Here is a 17,213-nt window from a genome sequence, read left to right on the forward strand (position 1 = left end):
ATCCATGCCCTCCTGTACTGGTATCTAAATCAAAACAGGCAGTAGATGAATTTTTTCTATACAGTCAACCCACTAATTTACTGGTTTTTGTTAATTTCTCGTTAGCAGGTGCTGTATTTAGATTTTTGCTTGGAAATATGCCACTAAAACGACTTTTCTGAACATATTCAAGCGTCACGTTGATTTCCTGTTTGGCCGAGGGGGCGGAGCCAACAGTCTGCGCCACAGTCAAAGTGCCGGAGTTTAAGTGTTTCATTTTGCAGTTTTCATTGCGGGGAAAATAAGCAGAGGCCCGCTTTCCTCGCTCAGCCGACGATATGGATGCACAAATAATTGGACAGCTACAGTAAGGCATCGAAACCTGCCAACCGTGAAAGGAAAAACAAACGAAAAAGTCTGCTGTAAGTCAAACGTGTCGAAACTTTGCCAGTGTGGTTTATGTCATTACATTGTAACGAACTTTGATTTAACTTTTTCCCCCCTTCCTGGATACTTATAAATATCAAAATATGCCAAGTGGTCCCAAAAATCTTTGTCAAATTCTCCCTCTGTACCGCGCAGGTTATATTTCAGCCCTAATTGTGGTCATGCGAATGTCACTTGCCACTTCCACTCCTCATTGACCTTTACTCAGCTGATGTAACGTAGACTTTTTTTTTTTTCTTAAGAAGAAGCGCCAGTAACCCATACTGACAGCTGCCATGTCATATCTCTGTGGTAATTTAACAGAGTTTGCTGCTGACTGATCTTCAGCCATGGTGCAGGAATACCAGTCCCCTGTTCGGGTCTACAAGCACCCGTTTGAGTTGATAATGGCGGTAAGTAACGTGCTTATATTTAGGAAATTGTAAATTCACAAATTGTGTGTTTATGTCTGTCAGCCGTTGTGCCAAAAAGTGATTTCTGACGATAACATGTATTTTTTTATACCTAATATCTTTGCTTATATTGGTGTTTTGACACTTTTTAGCAAGATAAATAAAGGATATATATGTCACTTTTCCAAAACTGACTGCAGCCTTGTGACAGGAGTGTTGTTTCTAGCTCAAAATTGACTTGATAGCATCCTAAAGAGATATGTTTGACAGATTATAGTCATTTGCAATGGTTATAAATACGGGCAATCATCCTTTGGCAAAGAACGGAAATCACTTTTTGGCACATCACCTTCTCCTAGCTCACAAAACAGCAATAGACAAGCTTCGTATTTGCAAATATCCTTCATAACCAAACTAAGGATCAAAGTTTGTCTGTCTACTTTTCAGTGTAGGGCACTGACCCATTGCACTCCATACTATTCAGCTTTTGCTCATAAAAATAAAGTTCAGATTTTAAAAGTTTTTCAATTCATTCCATGGTTCAGTAGCGATGTAAAAAAAGACCAGATTCAGAAAATGTCTGTAGCCTTGTCTGCCTCTGAGGGTCATGTGTCTCATTCTTGATATTCACTACCTACAGTCTGTGCCGTGTTTACTGACTTAGTAGAATACTGCATATATCTTCTTGCATGCTTATGCTGTGGTAAATACAATAATCTAAAGGGTGCATTTTGCATTAAAGCACACAGCACAATAAAGCTTCTTTATTCAGAGCCAGACTTAGATTTAGTGTTTTGGCGACTGGCCTTGAATGGTTATGCAAAAGTTCTTTATATATACTCAACAGCCCACTTCACTCGGTACATCTGTTTAACTGCTCGTTAACACAAATATCTAATCAGCTGAAATTTGGCCAGTTTTATTTCTTATGTCAACGAAAGATGATAAATACAAATGCTGAGGTTTAAACCAAAATATTAAATCAGTACATGTGTTGTGAGATATTTAATCATCACAATTCTGACCGCATTTTAAAGTAAACAATTCAAAGTATTTCACAGAATAATTAAGGTAAGAGTATACACTCACTGGTCACTTCATTAGGTACACCTGTTCAACTGCTTGTTAATGCGCATATCTAATCAGCCAATCACATTCTGAGGAGAATGGCCAGAGTGCTTTGACCTGAAAGGAAGGCAACAGTTACTCAAATATCCACTCATTATAGCCAAGGTATGCATAAGAGCTGAGTGCACAACACAGTCAAACTTTGAATCAGATGGGCTGCAGCAGCAGACGACCACACCGGATGGACAATAGAAGACTGGAAAACTGTTGCCTGGTTTGATGAGTCTCAGCTTCTGCTGCAACACTCAGGGTCAGAATTTGGTGTAAACAAAACCCTGGTTCATATGAATGGCCTTTAAAAAAGGCAAAAGGGAATCCAACTCAATATTAGTACGGTGTAACTAATGAAGTGGCTGATGAGTGTATATTTGAAGTGTCTGTGGGTCATCAAAGTTCAGCATGCTTGTTGTTTTCTTATCATATGTTACCTGGGTAGAGATCAGGAGTTCTTGAGTTGTTTTGTGTGACAGTTTTAAAAATAGCTATTAGTTGCGTAAGTGCCAGGCTGACCACTTTTCTTATTCTTTGGACAGCAAACAAAATGTAACACTAAGAAAAATAGGCCACAACAGAATTTGTCAGCAGAAAAGTTTGCAGCTACATTTATATAATTCACAGTAGCTTTGTTTTTATTATTCCAGCAGCATTCAACAGTTACACAGAAAAACAAACCCCACTGAAATACTATGCTATGAACTGGCTTTTCTTTGAATGGGAAATTTTTCATTATGATTCTGATGTATTGCTTTTTTTCCTGCAACCTGCAATTCTGTGCTAAAAATTAACATAAGCACAGGAACACTGGGCAACGCAACAGTAGGACGAAAGAAAAATAAACGCAGATTTCCATGAGAGGCACCCACCTATACAGTCTGCTCTTTGTGTTTTCTCTCAAGTTACACATTAAGCAAAAGTGTTGTGCAATAGCCTCAGTGAAGGGTAGAGACTGTGATGCAGCTGCGGTTACAGTTTGCTCTGTAGCTAGTACACAGTCAAAGTTAATACAATAGACTTCATGGGTAACACCTACACTAGAGCCATTAGATGCTTCCCTGTGAAACATCTGCAGGTCTAAAATTCTTCCTGCGTCACTGCAGGTTATTGAAAAGGGTCTCAAAATAAGCCCTTTGTGAAAACTAAATCACAGCTCTTTTAAGAAGAGGAATGGGGCTATGACAGCTTAAACAAGAGAACCCAATGAACAGTCTAGCACCTCTTCTGCTCCCATTTATCTCAGAGCTTCTCATTAGCTCCCTGACTGCTACTGACAGCTATTACTCTGGCTAACAGTGCTAATCAGCGCCCCGGATATTACTGGATGATTAACCAGTGACGTCATTGTTGTACCTTTCTTGACATCTCTTAATGACTCTCCCAGGCCTTTATGTAACAGAGCTAGATTGCTTTTTATAGAGGTCCACTAAGTTATCTGTAAATGGTTGACAGTTGTAGAATTGCATTTAATCAATATCACCTGAGGAAGCAAAACATTGTTTATGGCCCACAGCTATGGTTATTTGATTTGCAATGGCTTGCCAGTGCGAGATAAAATGGTGCGAAAACAGTGAAAGTACCGTTTTCTGATAGTTGACTTACACAAAGTCCTCTGGGTTGCTTTGCCTAAAACATTAGAAACCTGTTTCTTTTATTATTAAATATTTTGTGCCTCCATTATGTGGTTATGCTTATAATGCTGAAGGGAAAGAGGCAGAGCAGAGGTTTCAATTTGTCTGCAATCAGTGAAACATACTGTTTTTGTTAGTTTGCCTGTTACACAGCACCAGTCAATGCTGCTTAATTAGCAAGGAAACATTTCCCAACAATTTTCTTAGTGAATAATTTCATCCTGTTGATTGGATTGTTCATACGCTGTGCTGTATTGATGCATGCAGGATGTGTGAGTGCATGCGTGTGCGTGTGTGTGTGGGATTTTGAGAGTTTAGCTCTTTAAACTTTAAAAATTTTAAGTCTTGGCTGACTTGGTGATTTATTACATAATGCATGCACAACTCTGAGTGCCTCAAGATATTGACAGTACTTTTCTTACCCCATGGTGAAATACTTATTTCTTGATCCGGACCATTACACAGGCAGCTATCCGTATTGTAAAGGTCTAGTTCATCCCCTGCCTTTTCTTAGTTGTCAATAGTTTGCTATCAGAAGCTGCACTCCCATTTGTTAAATAAGATCTTTTACTACAGATCTCGAAACGCCTTGCCTGGTGGCTCAGTCAGTGTTGACAGGTGAACCCTGGTGATTCTGGCTTGGGCAGATGGTCATATATGTTGGCTGTTAAAACATGAAGCAATTACTGCTTGTAAAAGTTGGTGCAGCTGCAGGCTGTTGGTCTGCACAAAACAACATTTTAACAGGCATTTACATAAACTAAAGATACTAACTATTAAAAGTATCCTAACCTGACATCGAGTCCAATATAAATCTATTGCTAAAAATCTATTCAGCCAGCCGTGGTGATTATAGTTTTCTTTTATGAGAATACATAAAAACTGTGAGCTGCCACATAGAGGCAGAGCCCCCACGTGGAACAAACTGAATGGACTCAGCCAAGCCATTAATACAGAAAATATAATAATAAACTCAGTCAGTCAATTTTCCTATGTAAATGTCTTTCAGGCCTATGCAAGGCGGTTCCCAAAGTGTCCATTGATCCAGTCTTTGTGGACAGTGAGATCATAAATGAGAGTCATACTGATGATGGATCTGTGCTGGTGACGGAGAGGCGCTGCACGATCGCATTGAAGCTCCAAGACTTCTCAAACGGGTACTCCCCCCTGACCTTATGAAGAGGCGAGGGCCGTGAATGAAACGAGGGGAATGGTTTCTATAATCAGATTTTTTGGTTTTATTTTGATGGTACAAATTAGGATTTAAATTTAGAAATCTAAGCCCTGGAGTGTTATCAGAGGATATTGTAAGCGTTTCTGACTTGTGTTTTTTTTTTTTTTTTTTTCAAATTTTTCATTATGTTGCAAATCAAGTTGCCACATGTTTCCTGCAAAAATGTCCAGTCTGCTTGGAACATTGAAAATTTTTAGCAAACTGTAGAATTTGTGTTTCCTCTGCGTGTAGATTGCTGGTGTGGACTATTTGTACTTCATCCAAAAAAACACTCTGAACCGCAGAGACAGGACCCTCCATATCGAGGTTCACAATGAGACCTTTTCCAACAGAGTCATTGTCCATGAGAGGTGCAGCTACACGGTGAGTCTGAGAGTCAAACGTATTAATCTGGTGCTTAGGATGTGACAGTCTGTAGGAGGTTACTTCTTTGTTTTGTATAACTTTTACAATGCCTAGTGCTTGCTGGATGGCACAGAGTCCCTGCTAAAGCATGCAATATGTGATGCATGAATTATTCATCTTAGGTGATCCTCCTATAGTGTGCTCAAGGCACTAAACAGATAGTGTCGCCAGGTGTCTTTTAAAGCTGGTGTTGTCTCAGTCAGAGTTGCTGGAACACTACTCCTCTTGTTAAAAGATTCTTCACACAACTTCATTATATCTGCTGTGTATCAGATAGCAGTCTGCGCAGAATAAAGTAAGAATTTTGTATAACAGTAATTTTGTAATTACTGTACTAGCCATTTCATAATATTCACCTTGCTATAATCAGATTTGATTTCCTTTTGCTTTCTAAACCATCTTAATACTTCATGGCATAGATTCAGGCAAGGTGCTGGAAACGTTCCTCAGAGATTTTGGTGCATATTTGTCAGCTGCACATTTATGACTTGAGTCTTCTGTTCCACCACATACTAAACTATTGAATAGTGAACTCATTGCCATGTTCATGAAACCAGTTTGACATGATTTGAGCTTTTTGACATGGCATGTTTTCATGTTAGAAGCAGCCATCAGAAGATGGTACACACATGGTCAGCTACAATACTCAGACCAACCCATCTGACACCAACAACCATGCCACATTCAGAGTCACTTACAGTAGATCACCTTTCTTCCCATTCTGATGCTCGGTTCGAGCTTCAGCAGGTTGTCTTGACCCTGTCTACATGCCTAAATGCTGCACTAAATGCACTGAGTCGGTGCCATGTGATTGCCTGATTAGATATTTGCATTAAAAAGCAGCTGAACAGGTGTACCTAATGAAGTGGCCAGTGAGTGTATACTTTAATTATTCTGTGCAATACTTTGAATTGTTTACTTTAAAGTGCAGTTAAAATTGTGATGATTAAATGTCTTACAGTGTAGCCATTGATCCCATTTTTTTGGATAAAACATTTTTATATTTACTGTACTTTGTTGACATAACAAATAACATGATTGGTTGCGTTTCAGTTAAAATGCATATGCTTGTCCTCTTCCACAGGTTCATCCAGAGAATGAGGACTGGACTTGCTTCGAACAGTCGGCTAGTCTGGATATTAAGTCTTTTTTTGGTTTTGAAAGCACAGCAGAGAAAATAGCAATGAAGCAGTATGCTAGTAGCATCAAAAAGGTTTGCATATTCGATTTCACTGTCTGTAATTTATATAATTTAATTATGTTTACTCATTTTATTTGCCTTCAGTTGTTGGCCCCAGATGCTTCCCTGATTGTCAAAATTAATTCAGTCTCTCATTTCCTTCAACTGATGAAGGGTAAAGAAATTATTGAGTACTACCTCAGAGAGCTGCAGGAAGAAGGAGTCACTTGTGTACCTCGTTGGACCTCCACTGTTGACTCTGGCACAGTCACTGGGAGGCAGCAGCTGCTGCCCCCCCTCTGCTGCCAGAGCCCCCCACTGAACAGTGCCAAGGATGGGCTGCACTGTAAAGACTCACCATGTTCCACAGAGCTAGTGGCCAGTTCGCCTGACGGTAAGTGTGCGCTCACTAATCACAATAAAGTACAGAATAGATGCTAATACACAAAACAAAGGTGCAGTAGAAAAGCTAAAAGATAACACTACATACAGTCAATTTACTGATTGACAGATATTAACAGTAGCAAAAACAGATCAATGAAAGATTTATATAGCAGTACAGCAGTTCTTCTACAATTGTGTTGGGAAAAAATAAAAACGCAAACAAACAGAAGCAATATTTTAAGCCAGAGTGTTTAATAAGAACCTGCAGAAGTCACCATGTCTAATTGTTTTGTAATTGCACTGTAGTCTGCAGTCTGTGGCATGCGATATTCTGTAACATTATGCTGTTATTGTGTTTTGGCCTGTAGACAAGTTGGATGCTGACTACATCAGACGTTACCTAGGTGATTTAACGCCTCTGCAGGAGAGCTGTCTTATTCGACTGCGTCAGTGGCTACAGGAAACCCACAAGGGCAAGGTCACAGATAAACAAACCCACTTTCTTTCATTAGAGAACAGTTGCTGCTGCAATATACAGTACGCCTTTATTTCTAAGACGCTCACACAACCTGTTATTTTGCTATTGCTTCCACACTAACTCAGTTTTGATGCTCATAGACATACAGTGCTGTGAATAAGTATTTGCTCCCTTTTTGATTTCTTAGATTTTCTGCATACTTATCACACTTAAATGTTTCAGACTAGCAAACCAAAATCAAACCTGAATAAATACAAAATGCAGTTAAATGACCATTTCATTTATTAAGGGAAGAAAGCTATCCAAACCTGTGAAGAAAAAAAAGGCTCTCCTTGTTACATCAACCGAGAAGGTTATGTTTTTGGTTGCATTTGCGTGTGTGGGTGTCATTTTGTCTGTAAACACAATAGCTCGAAAAGTTTTGAATGAATTCTGCTAAAACGGTGTAGAGGTGCAGTTAGCAGTCCAAATCAACATAATAACGTAATTTATTGGTTAAAAATTGACAAAAAGAAATTATGATTCTTACAAGTGTGGTGTGTATTGCCGACATATAGAAGGTGCTGTCTAAAGATTTAAAATACCATGTCACATTAGACCTCTGATCTCATTTTACATTTCACATCTGCCTTTCTTTCAAACTGATCCCAAAACGTGTTATATCTTTAAAGGAAGTTTTGTCAAGAGAAAGAGAATGAGCTGCCTAGTAGTTAGAAACATACTGCAGTATAATATTATATAATAAGCTCATGTTATTTAGGTCCAGTTATTTACAAAACAGTACCTATTATCCATTACCTGCTCCTACATAATGTTTGTGTAATCAGAGTAAACATCTGTCATGCTGCCCACAACTGATTTTTACTGCACTACAAACTTCTTAAAGTATGTTTAAAAAGAGCAAAGAAAACAAAATATATACATTAAAAATTAAATATAGCTCAGAGTGAGCTGCCTTGGCAGAGATTTGTGCTCTCAGAGTGCTTCTTTTAAATCATGAATTAACTGTGATTAACCACATTTTTGGAAAGCTGCGTTCAGTTTCACTAGCCACACCCAGGCCTGATTACTGTCAGACCTGTTGAATCAAGAAATCACTTAAAGAGAACCTGTCTGACAAAGTGAAGCAGGTTAAAAGATCTCACAAAGCAAAACATCATCCCACAATCTAAAGAAACTCAATAAGAGATGAGAAACAAAGTCAGTGACATCTATCAGTCTGGAAAGGGTTACAAAGCTGTTTCTAAGGCTTTGGGACTCCAGTGAACCACAGTGTTAGAGGTAATATCAGTGCTGAACCTTCCCAGGAGTGTCCGGCCTACCAAAATTACTCCAAGAGTTCATCAACGACTCATCCACAAAAGAACCCAGGACAACATCTAAGGAACTGTGGGCCTCATTTGCCTCAGTTAAGGTCAGAGTTCATGATTCAACAGTGAGAAACTGACCTAAGAAAAAAAACATCTTGATGATCTCCAAAACTTTGGGGAAAATATTCTGTGGGCTGATGAGACAAAAGTTGAACTTTTGTAAGGTTTGAGTCTTGCTACATCTGATATAAAACTAACACCTCATTTCATAAAAAGAAAGTGTGATGTCTGGGGCTGCTGTGCTGCTTCAGGATGACTTGCCGCAATTGATGGAACCATGAATTTTGCTCTCTACCAGAAAATGCTGAAGGAGAATGTCTGGCCATCAGTTTCTGCCCTAAAGCTCAAGCACACTCAGGGGGTTAGCAGCAGAGAAATGATCAAAACACACCAGCATGTTGAATTGCACCCACCCCCCCCACCCCAAACCCCCCCCCCCCCCCCCCCCCCCCCCCCCCCCCCCCCCCCCCCCCCCCCCCCCCCCCCCCCCCCCCCCCCCCCCCCCCCCACCCCAAAAAAACAGAATAATGGTTTTGGAGTGATCTAGTTAAATCTGGACTTAAATCTGAGTGAGATTCTTTGGCATGACCTTAAACAGGCCGTTCATGCTTGAAAACATTCCAGTGTGGCTGAATTAAAACAATTTTGCAAAGAAGAGTGAGCCAAAATTCCTCAAAAGTGATGTGAAAGACTCGACACTTGATTGCAGTTCTTGCTGCCAGGGGTGGCACAACCAGTTATTAGGTTTAGGGGCAATTATTTTTTCACACAGGGCCGGGTAGGTTTGGAAAAACTTTTAGCTCTGCTGACAGACAACAGTCAGTGGAGCTGATCCAATACTGAGCCATCGGGCATCCATCTGTCCGGCATCCGTCAACTTTTTGTTAAATTTGCTACTCCTCGGCCATTCATATTTGAAATCTTCTGAAACTTGGCACAAATGCGTTTTGTCTGAGACTCTCCAAAACAGGAGAGGCAGATTTTTGATTTTTTGACTTTTTTGATTTTTTTCATGAATTTTTGAAATTTTCCAGAAATACTGTAGAGTGATGTTTACCTTTACTCCTCCGATATTCCTAAGCCAACTCTTTATAAACTTGCTATTCAATGTGCATAGCTCTACAAAATCCTTCAGACAAATTTTTTATTTTAAATTTTTAATTTTTTTTATGAATTTTTGAACATTTGAAGGTCAACCAAACATTATTGTTTAACTTCAATGACTATGTCTCCCTTTTTATTAGCTGAATCTTTTCAAACTTGCTATAATTATTCATTGGGCAAATGTTTAAAACATTCCACAGATGAATTTCAGAGTTTTAACTTTTTTATTTTTACAAATTTTCAAGAAGTACTGTAGATTCTTATTTTATTGGTCAATGCTTCTGAAACTTATGAGCATTCCTTAAACCAAGGTCTACAGAATGTTCCAGATAGGTTTTCATTTTTTTTTTTTCTAAATTTTCAAGAAGTACTGTACATTGATGTTTAACTTCAGTCACTACTCCTCCCTTATTTATTGTCTTATTCTTCTAAAACTTGTTATGAGTATTCATGGGGCAATGGTCAGCAAAATACTGCATAATAAGCTACTTCGTTCTTATTTATTGGCAAATTCTTCTGAAACTTAGTGTGAGTATTCATTGTGCAAAAGTCTACAGAATGTTGCAGACAGAATTCAAAATTTTACTTTATCTTTTTTTTTTATAAATTTTCAAAATTTGTCAATCAATGATGCTTTAATACTTTTTCACTGCACTGTATGCCGATTGCATAGCATTTGTACTAGAAATTGCAGCCACTAAAGGGTTAAGACAGTTTTGTATTTATCAGCATCTTTAACTATGTTCCTTTTATGTACAGATTCCAAAGGATCAGCATGTGCTGCGCTTTCTCAGGGCCAGAGATTTCAACCTCGACAAGGCCAGGGAGTTCTTGTGCCAGTCACTGACCTGGAGGAAGCAGCATCAGGTGGATTTCCTGTTAGACACATGGAAGCACCCACAACTGCTCCAGGATTATTATTCTGGAGGCTGGCACCACCATGACAAAGGTACAGAGTGAGCAGTGCTGGCTGACATTCCTGTTATTGTGAGTGAGGCTTTTTCACCATTCAGAGTGAAACCTTATCAGCTAATCTTAAAAGCCACAGGGATTTAGGCTTTTATATTTATATAGTCCTGAAATGGCCTGTTAATTATTGACTATGAAGTCTGAGCACCATCTGTCTTCACTCCCGTGTTTGGAAAAGGTTTCATTGCTTTTAACAGCTCAGCTGGTCCAACAGTTCAGAGTTAAGACTTGAATGCAGGATTTTCCCCTTGAGTGTTTACATGCTAAACTTAGACTGGTAGACACCAGCTTTGTTTACAAATGGAAGGAACACTCATTTACTGTACAGTTTGTGATTTTTCTCTGTGTTTCCTTCTCTGTATGTGGCATTTCCTTCAGATGGCCGTCCTCTGTATATTTTGCGTCTGGGTCAAATGGACACTAAGGGTTTGGTACGAGCCTTGGGTGAGGAGGTGCTGCTGAGACAGGTGACCTGAATTAATGAAAAAAATATGACTTTATTTACATGGAAACAACTGAAAAAAAACTGAAGATATCCCAAAAGAAGGTGACTCTTAACTCTATGCCTGTGTTGCAGGTCCTTTCTATTAATGAGGAGGGACTGAGGCGCTGTGAGGAAAACACTAGAGTCTTTGGTCGACCTATTAGGTATCTAAATCTTAATTTATTTTAATCCTGCTTGTGTCCCATTTGTTAAGCAATCAACAATGCAGCACATGCACCTGTATAGAGTATAAACTTATGTGATGTCTATTTTAATGTGTCACCAGCTCCTGGACTTGCCTGGTGGATCTGGAAGGTTTAAACATGCGTCATCTGTGGCGACCTGGCGTTAAGGCGCTGTTGAGAATAATCGAAGTGGTTGAGGCCAACTACCCTGAAACTTTGGGTCGCCTACTCATACTGCGGGCACCAAGAGTTTTCCCAGTGCTCTGGACCCTGGTGAGATTAAATGAAGAAATTACCTGACTGCATCACCTGATTATGGAAGAATGCAGAAAACATATTTGCTGCCACACTGCAAATATTAGCAACTAATAAACAAAGAAAAATCAATAAACGGACAAAGAAGGATAACTATAAAACTGAAGCCCATCGGAGAACATTTAATCTCTGCAGTAGCATAGATTGTAAGATAGTAAGAATCATGAAGTTAAAAAATGCCAAAAGAATGAAGAATGAGCTATTGGGATGATAAAGTCAATATAAAATAGTATGGATGCTTAGTAACACCATCAACCAGCCAACATATGCATTTTTCAGACATGAATTATTCATTGATTATGGATTGGCTTTTACAGTCCATAAGTGACACTGCCCTTTCTTGCATGCGCTTTCGATCTCATTACCAGGTCAGCCCCTTTATTGATGAAAATACTCGTAAGAAGTTCCTCGTTTATGCTGGAAACGACTACCAGGGTCCAGGAGGCTTAGTAGACTACATTGACAGAGAAATCATCCCCGACTTCCTACAAGGAGACTGCATGGTGAGGTTAAGTCTTCAGCTTATTGACCCTACATGTGAAAGTATGTCATACCTTTAGATTGTTGTTTCAGCAGCATGTTTAAAATGGCTATATCTGTGAAGACATGTGTCACACAGTAAACTTCAGCTTTCACGTCAAGCCCTTGACACTGTGTTGTTTTGTTGTACAGGAATTATGTATGGGAAGCCTGTATAGATTTTTGAGCTGCAGGTTATTGTCAGATAGGAACAGAACATACTGTACCTGCTAGCCAGTGAACGCCTGGCTCAGCTCAGCTGGCTCAGACACAGCACACTGTAAAATATCAAGTTGTTTTTGCCATAAAGGAAGAAAATTGCATCTGGGACACATCACACTGTCCTTACAGGAAGACTAGCATGTTTGAATTCTTTGACAGTTATGTCAGTTCTGTGAGTTTGACCAAAATGAGCACAGAGCACTCGATAAGTCAGGTTTTTTTTTTCTACTGCTCTGCCATGTGCAGCTGTAAACATGGCAAAGTGAAAGAGCTGTAGCTAGTTGGAACTGTAAAATGGCATTTATACTGAGTAAGGTTATCCTTTAACTGAAACTACACTCCTGAATTCATGGCACGTGAATCACAGTATAACTTGTTACATGAAATATTACTTTCTTATACTATTCTTGTTGTTAAACAACCTATTATATCTACATATATTAATGTATATTTAAAAGCTTCCTGCTTTAATCACTCCTCTGTCTTCTCCAGTGCGACATTCCTGAAGGAGGTCTGGTTCCCAAATCTCTGTACAGGACTGCAGAAGAATTGGAGAGTGAAGAAAACCGCCTGTTGACTGATTCCATCTATAAAAGTGCCAGTATCTTCAAGGGGGCTCCATATGAGGTGCGGTCTCAACTTTTACTATTTGCCCCCAGATTTGAATGCATCAGAGAGTGAGACAAGCTTTACTATGCTATGAGTTTATAATAGTAAAAGTAAGGGGGCACTTGTTTACATTTAAGAGATGTTATGCATTGGGTAAGGGTGCCACCCACTGGAACAAAACTACATTGCATGCTTACAGCTGAATAAATCATGTGATTAATTGATTGCAGTATGCTGATCTGTGGTTCTAATCTCCTTACATCTTTCTGCAGTTGCTGATAGAGATCACAGAGGCCTCCTCTGTCATCACATGGGACTTTGATGTGTGTAAAGGAGATGTGGTTTTTAACATCTACCACTCCAAGAGAGCCCCCCAGCCTCTAAAAAAAGACACTCATGGTATCACTTCCCTGGGGGCTGTTAATGCCCAGGTGATAGACAAGAACTGGGTGCTAGGCCAGGACTACAGCGCTGTCGAGAAAGCCCTCATATGTAGGGAGGGAGAGAGTGTACAGGTGAGAGAGGACATGAAAAGCTCTTTTGATCTGTCTTTGTTTAACAGTCTCAGACAACCTTGGTTTGTCCTCGTTTGTCATTTTAAGTGGTTAATCTTCCATCACTGCAAACACAGATTGATCCTGCAGATTTCTTTGGTTGAAACAGGGCTCCCACATAACACGCTGGCCTGGCTTCTACATCCTCCAGTGGCGCTTCCTAAGCTCCACAGCCTGCGCTGCCTCCAGCATGCCTCGAGTGGATGATGTGCTGGCCTCTCTGCAGGTTTCCTCCCACAAGTGTAAAATCATGTACTACACTGAGGTACTGGCCTCCTGTGACTTCAGGTCAGTTTTGAATTTATTTTTGTATTATACTTGACTACCATGAACCTACACAGACATATTATACTGAGGCTCTTTTCCGCTGGTCTTATGGGCCATTTCTGCAATAAATGTACTTCTTATACTTCTGCATAGGCTACCATTTTTTTTTTTGTTTTGTTTTGTTTTTTTTGTTTTTTTTACCACAGAGATTAGAATATTTAATTACTATTTAATTGAGTATAGCTATGTCTTCAAGGTAACTTTTCTTTGATTTTTAGGGGTTCCATGACCAGTCTGGAGTCTTGTCACAGTGGTTTCTCACAGATCAGTGGTGCCACTACATCTTCTACTGTTTCAAGGTAGCATCTGTTAAGCAGATGTTCAGGCACAACAATGACCAAAGATCACTCGCATCTGCCACCTCTCCTTGTCCCTGAGACTGCTTCTTTTTTTCTTTCAAGTATGACCTGTGTCACTGACAAATGTACTACACGTTTACAATGCAAATACTCAGTGAAAATGCAGTTTTTTCCTCTCACCATGTAATATGACATTACATAAGATGAGAAAAGAGATGCTTCACACAAATGGATGGATGTACATATTCTTAGATCAAAAATAAAAATAAAAAAAAACTGTATGAATCAGCTTCTGTCCTTGATGTTGCTTCTGTTATCCACAAGGTGTCAGTGCAGTCTGCTGGAACTGCTCTCAAATCAGCAGCGGCCTTGACACTTGGAGTTTAACTCACAGTCTTCATTGGGCTGTCTAGGACATCGAAGGGAGGATTGTTTAAAAACTGTAAAACTTTAATAACTGATGTCTCCAGAGTGTCTTGCACCAAATGTTTAGAACAGTACCTACACTGGCAAAGCTGAATTGAAGTAATTATTTTGATTTATGATAGAGATTATTATTGTTATTACAGCACATGTTGAAGTGTTAGAAATGAGAAGCTAGTGTGAAATCTCTTTTTAAATATGCAGCTAACTCCCTGGATTTCATGTAATGTTTTTTGGGGGGGGTTTTGGCTTGTTAGGCAGAGCTGCTTAGTTTTCTCAGGCAGCTAATTTAAATGCAATAAAGTGCAGCCTCTTGTGATCTGGCACTGGGCCAGGCAGACAACTGATTTACATAAAACTTTAATTTCCATAAACTTATCAGATGCTTCCAGCTAAAGCTTAATTGAATTTTTTTTTTTTTTTTTTTTTTTTTTTTTGTCTTCTCGGTTTGCAAACTTGTGTCATGTTGCTGTTTGTTCCAACACAATTCACAGTCAGGTGCATGGAGTTATTTGAGAGGCTTATTTTTACCAGGATCCTGCCTTCCTGCTGCCATGCTGGTGTTGTTAGAGAAAGTGCACTGACTTAGCCAGAAGCTTGTTTAGTGAAGTATTCAGACTGCTCTAATGACCTCCCAAAACCCACATTTTCCACACATAATACCATTTCTTCATTTTGTTATGTCTAATTTGCTTTTAAAACTTTTTTTCTCCTTTAGCGATTATGTATTTTAAGGCTAAATTATTTTACTGGCTCGTTGGCTTGAAAACAAGGTCTATACATGTAAAATTTCATAAGCAAATTAAATACTTAATAATGCATAACATCATAACGTAGCCACCTGTTTGGTTGACCTGACAACCTTGTGAGGGAGTGCAAACTGACCTGAAGGCACAGAGCATTGAGATGATTAATCATTACATTATTATTGCACTTCATATGAATTTAAGTGCAGCCCAGTGGTGTTTTGAGCTCACTCTGCATGCTGATATTCTCACACTGACAGTTCTAACATGCTGATGTTTACCAGGTACAATTAAACATGGCCATTATTTTGCTGGGAGGATGGGAGTTCCATTTCTTATGCAGATTTTGTTATAAACTGAATGAATTTCAACTTGATGATGGCATTATGATGAGATGAACTAATCCCCAGAGTTATTAAGAGCGTCCTGGGAGATGTCCTGAATATCTGTACTAAATTTTATTGCGACCTCAAAGTGTTGAAACATGTCGAGCTAACAAAAAATGTGACTCTCTCTGCACTACAAAAAAGGTCTGAGATCACTGAAAGTTATTTCATATCTTCTGTTGCACAAGTTTTATGGGAAGAAAGCCACAATGTTCTTCTTTGATGGAACTCTGCAAGCAGCCATATATAATATTTTCATGAGGGATGTGTTGTAAGTGAAGATATTAGTTGCTTTTCACAGGTGTGCAATAGTTAGAGTATGTAACTATCTTTCTCATATCTGTGATGAATACATACACTATATTGTGTGTGTTGATATTGGGTATCTCTAGTCTTTGTGTGTTTGTTTGATCACCAAATCAGACAATTGGTGCTTTGAAGATCTGTTTGAGAAGATACCCTCACCAGCTACTTTATTAGGTACACCTATTCAACTGATTGTTAAATATCTAATCAGCTGATCACATCACAGCAACTCAAAGCATTTAGGCATGTAGACGTGGTCAAGACAAACTACTGAAGTTCAAACGGAGCATCAGAATGGGGAAAAAAGGTGATTTAAGGGACTTTAAGCATGGCGTGATTGTTGGTGGCAGACAGGCTGGTCTGAGTATTTCACAAACTGCTAATCTACTGGGATTTTCCCACACAAAAATCTCTAGCATTTACAGAGAATAGTGCAAAAAAAAAAAGAAAAATATCCAGGGAATGACTCACAGCCTCAATAAACAGGCTGCTTTGAGCTTATAGAAAGATAACACTAACTTAAATAACCCTCTATTACAGCCAAACCAGGATTTCTGAACATATCCAAGCTTGAAGCAGATGGGCTATGGCAGCAGAAGACCACACACCAGGTCCCGGTCCTGTCAGCTAAGAACAGGAAATGGAGGCTACAATTCACACAGGCTCACCAAAATTGGACAGTAGAAGATTGGAAAAATGCCTGGTCTTGATTTCTGCTATAACATTTATTGTAGGGTCATAAACAAAATAGAAGCATGGATCCATCCTGCATTATATCAGTAGTTCATGTCGGTGGACATAGTGTTGGTGAGGGGTTCTTCATACACTTTGGGCCCCTCAGTACCAATTAATTATCATTTAAATGCCACAGCCTACCTGAGTATTGTTGCTGGCCATGTCCATCCTTTTATGCCCACAGTGTACCCATTATCTGATGGCTGCTTCCTTCTTACAAAGCTCAAATCAATCTGGTTTCTTAAACATGACAGTGAGTTTACAGTACTCAGTCACCAGATTTCAATCCAATAGAGCACCTTTGGGATGTAGTTGAACAGGAGCAGCAAACAAATCTGCAGCAGCTGTGTGATGCTATCATGTCAATATGAACCAAATCTGTGAGGAATGTTTCCAGCACCTTGTTGA

At 39.3% G+C, this 17,213-nt stretch overlaps 1 protein-coding gene across 1 annotated transcript; it reads left to right on the top strand.

Moving 5' to 3' along the window:
• The first annotated feature begins 216 nt into the window (after positions 1 to 216).
• Positions 217 to 14,442, top strand: LOC115784650 (SEC14-like protein 1). The gene is given in 18 exon segments (XM_075074397.1): positions 217 to 401; positions 732 to 818; positions 4,581 to 4,611; positions 4,614 to 4,694; positions 4,697 to 4,728; positions 5,037 to 5,168; positions 6,295 to 6,423; positions 6,565 to 6,784; positions 7,143 to 7,252; positions 10,486 to 10,675; positions 11,074 to 11,162; positions 11,273 to 11,343; positions 11,466 to 11,637; positions 12,048 to 12,182; positions 12,913 to 13,047; positions 13,302 to 13,544; positions 13,693 to 13,871; positions 14,129 to 14,442. Coding segments are annotated over 17 exon segments (2,097 nt in total). The 5' UTR covers positions 217 to 401; positions 732 to 755; the 3' UTR covers positions 14,214 to 14,442.
• Positions 14,443 to 17,213: the final 2,771 nt, after the last annotated feature.

This window comes from Archocentrus centrarchus, chromosome 8, assembly GCF_007364275.1.
Source record: "Archocentrus centrarchus isolate MPI-CPG fArcCen1 chromosome 8, fArcCen1, whole genome shotgun sequence".
In the NCBI taxonomy this organism is placed as follows: domain Eukaryota; kingdom Metazoa; phylum Chordata; class Actinopteri; order Cichliformes; family Cichlidae; genus Archocentrus; species Archocentrus centrarchus.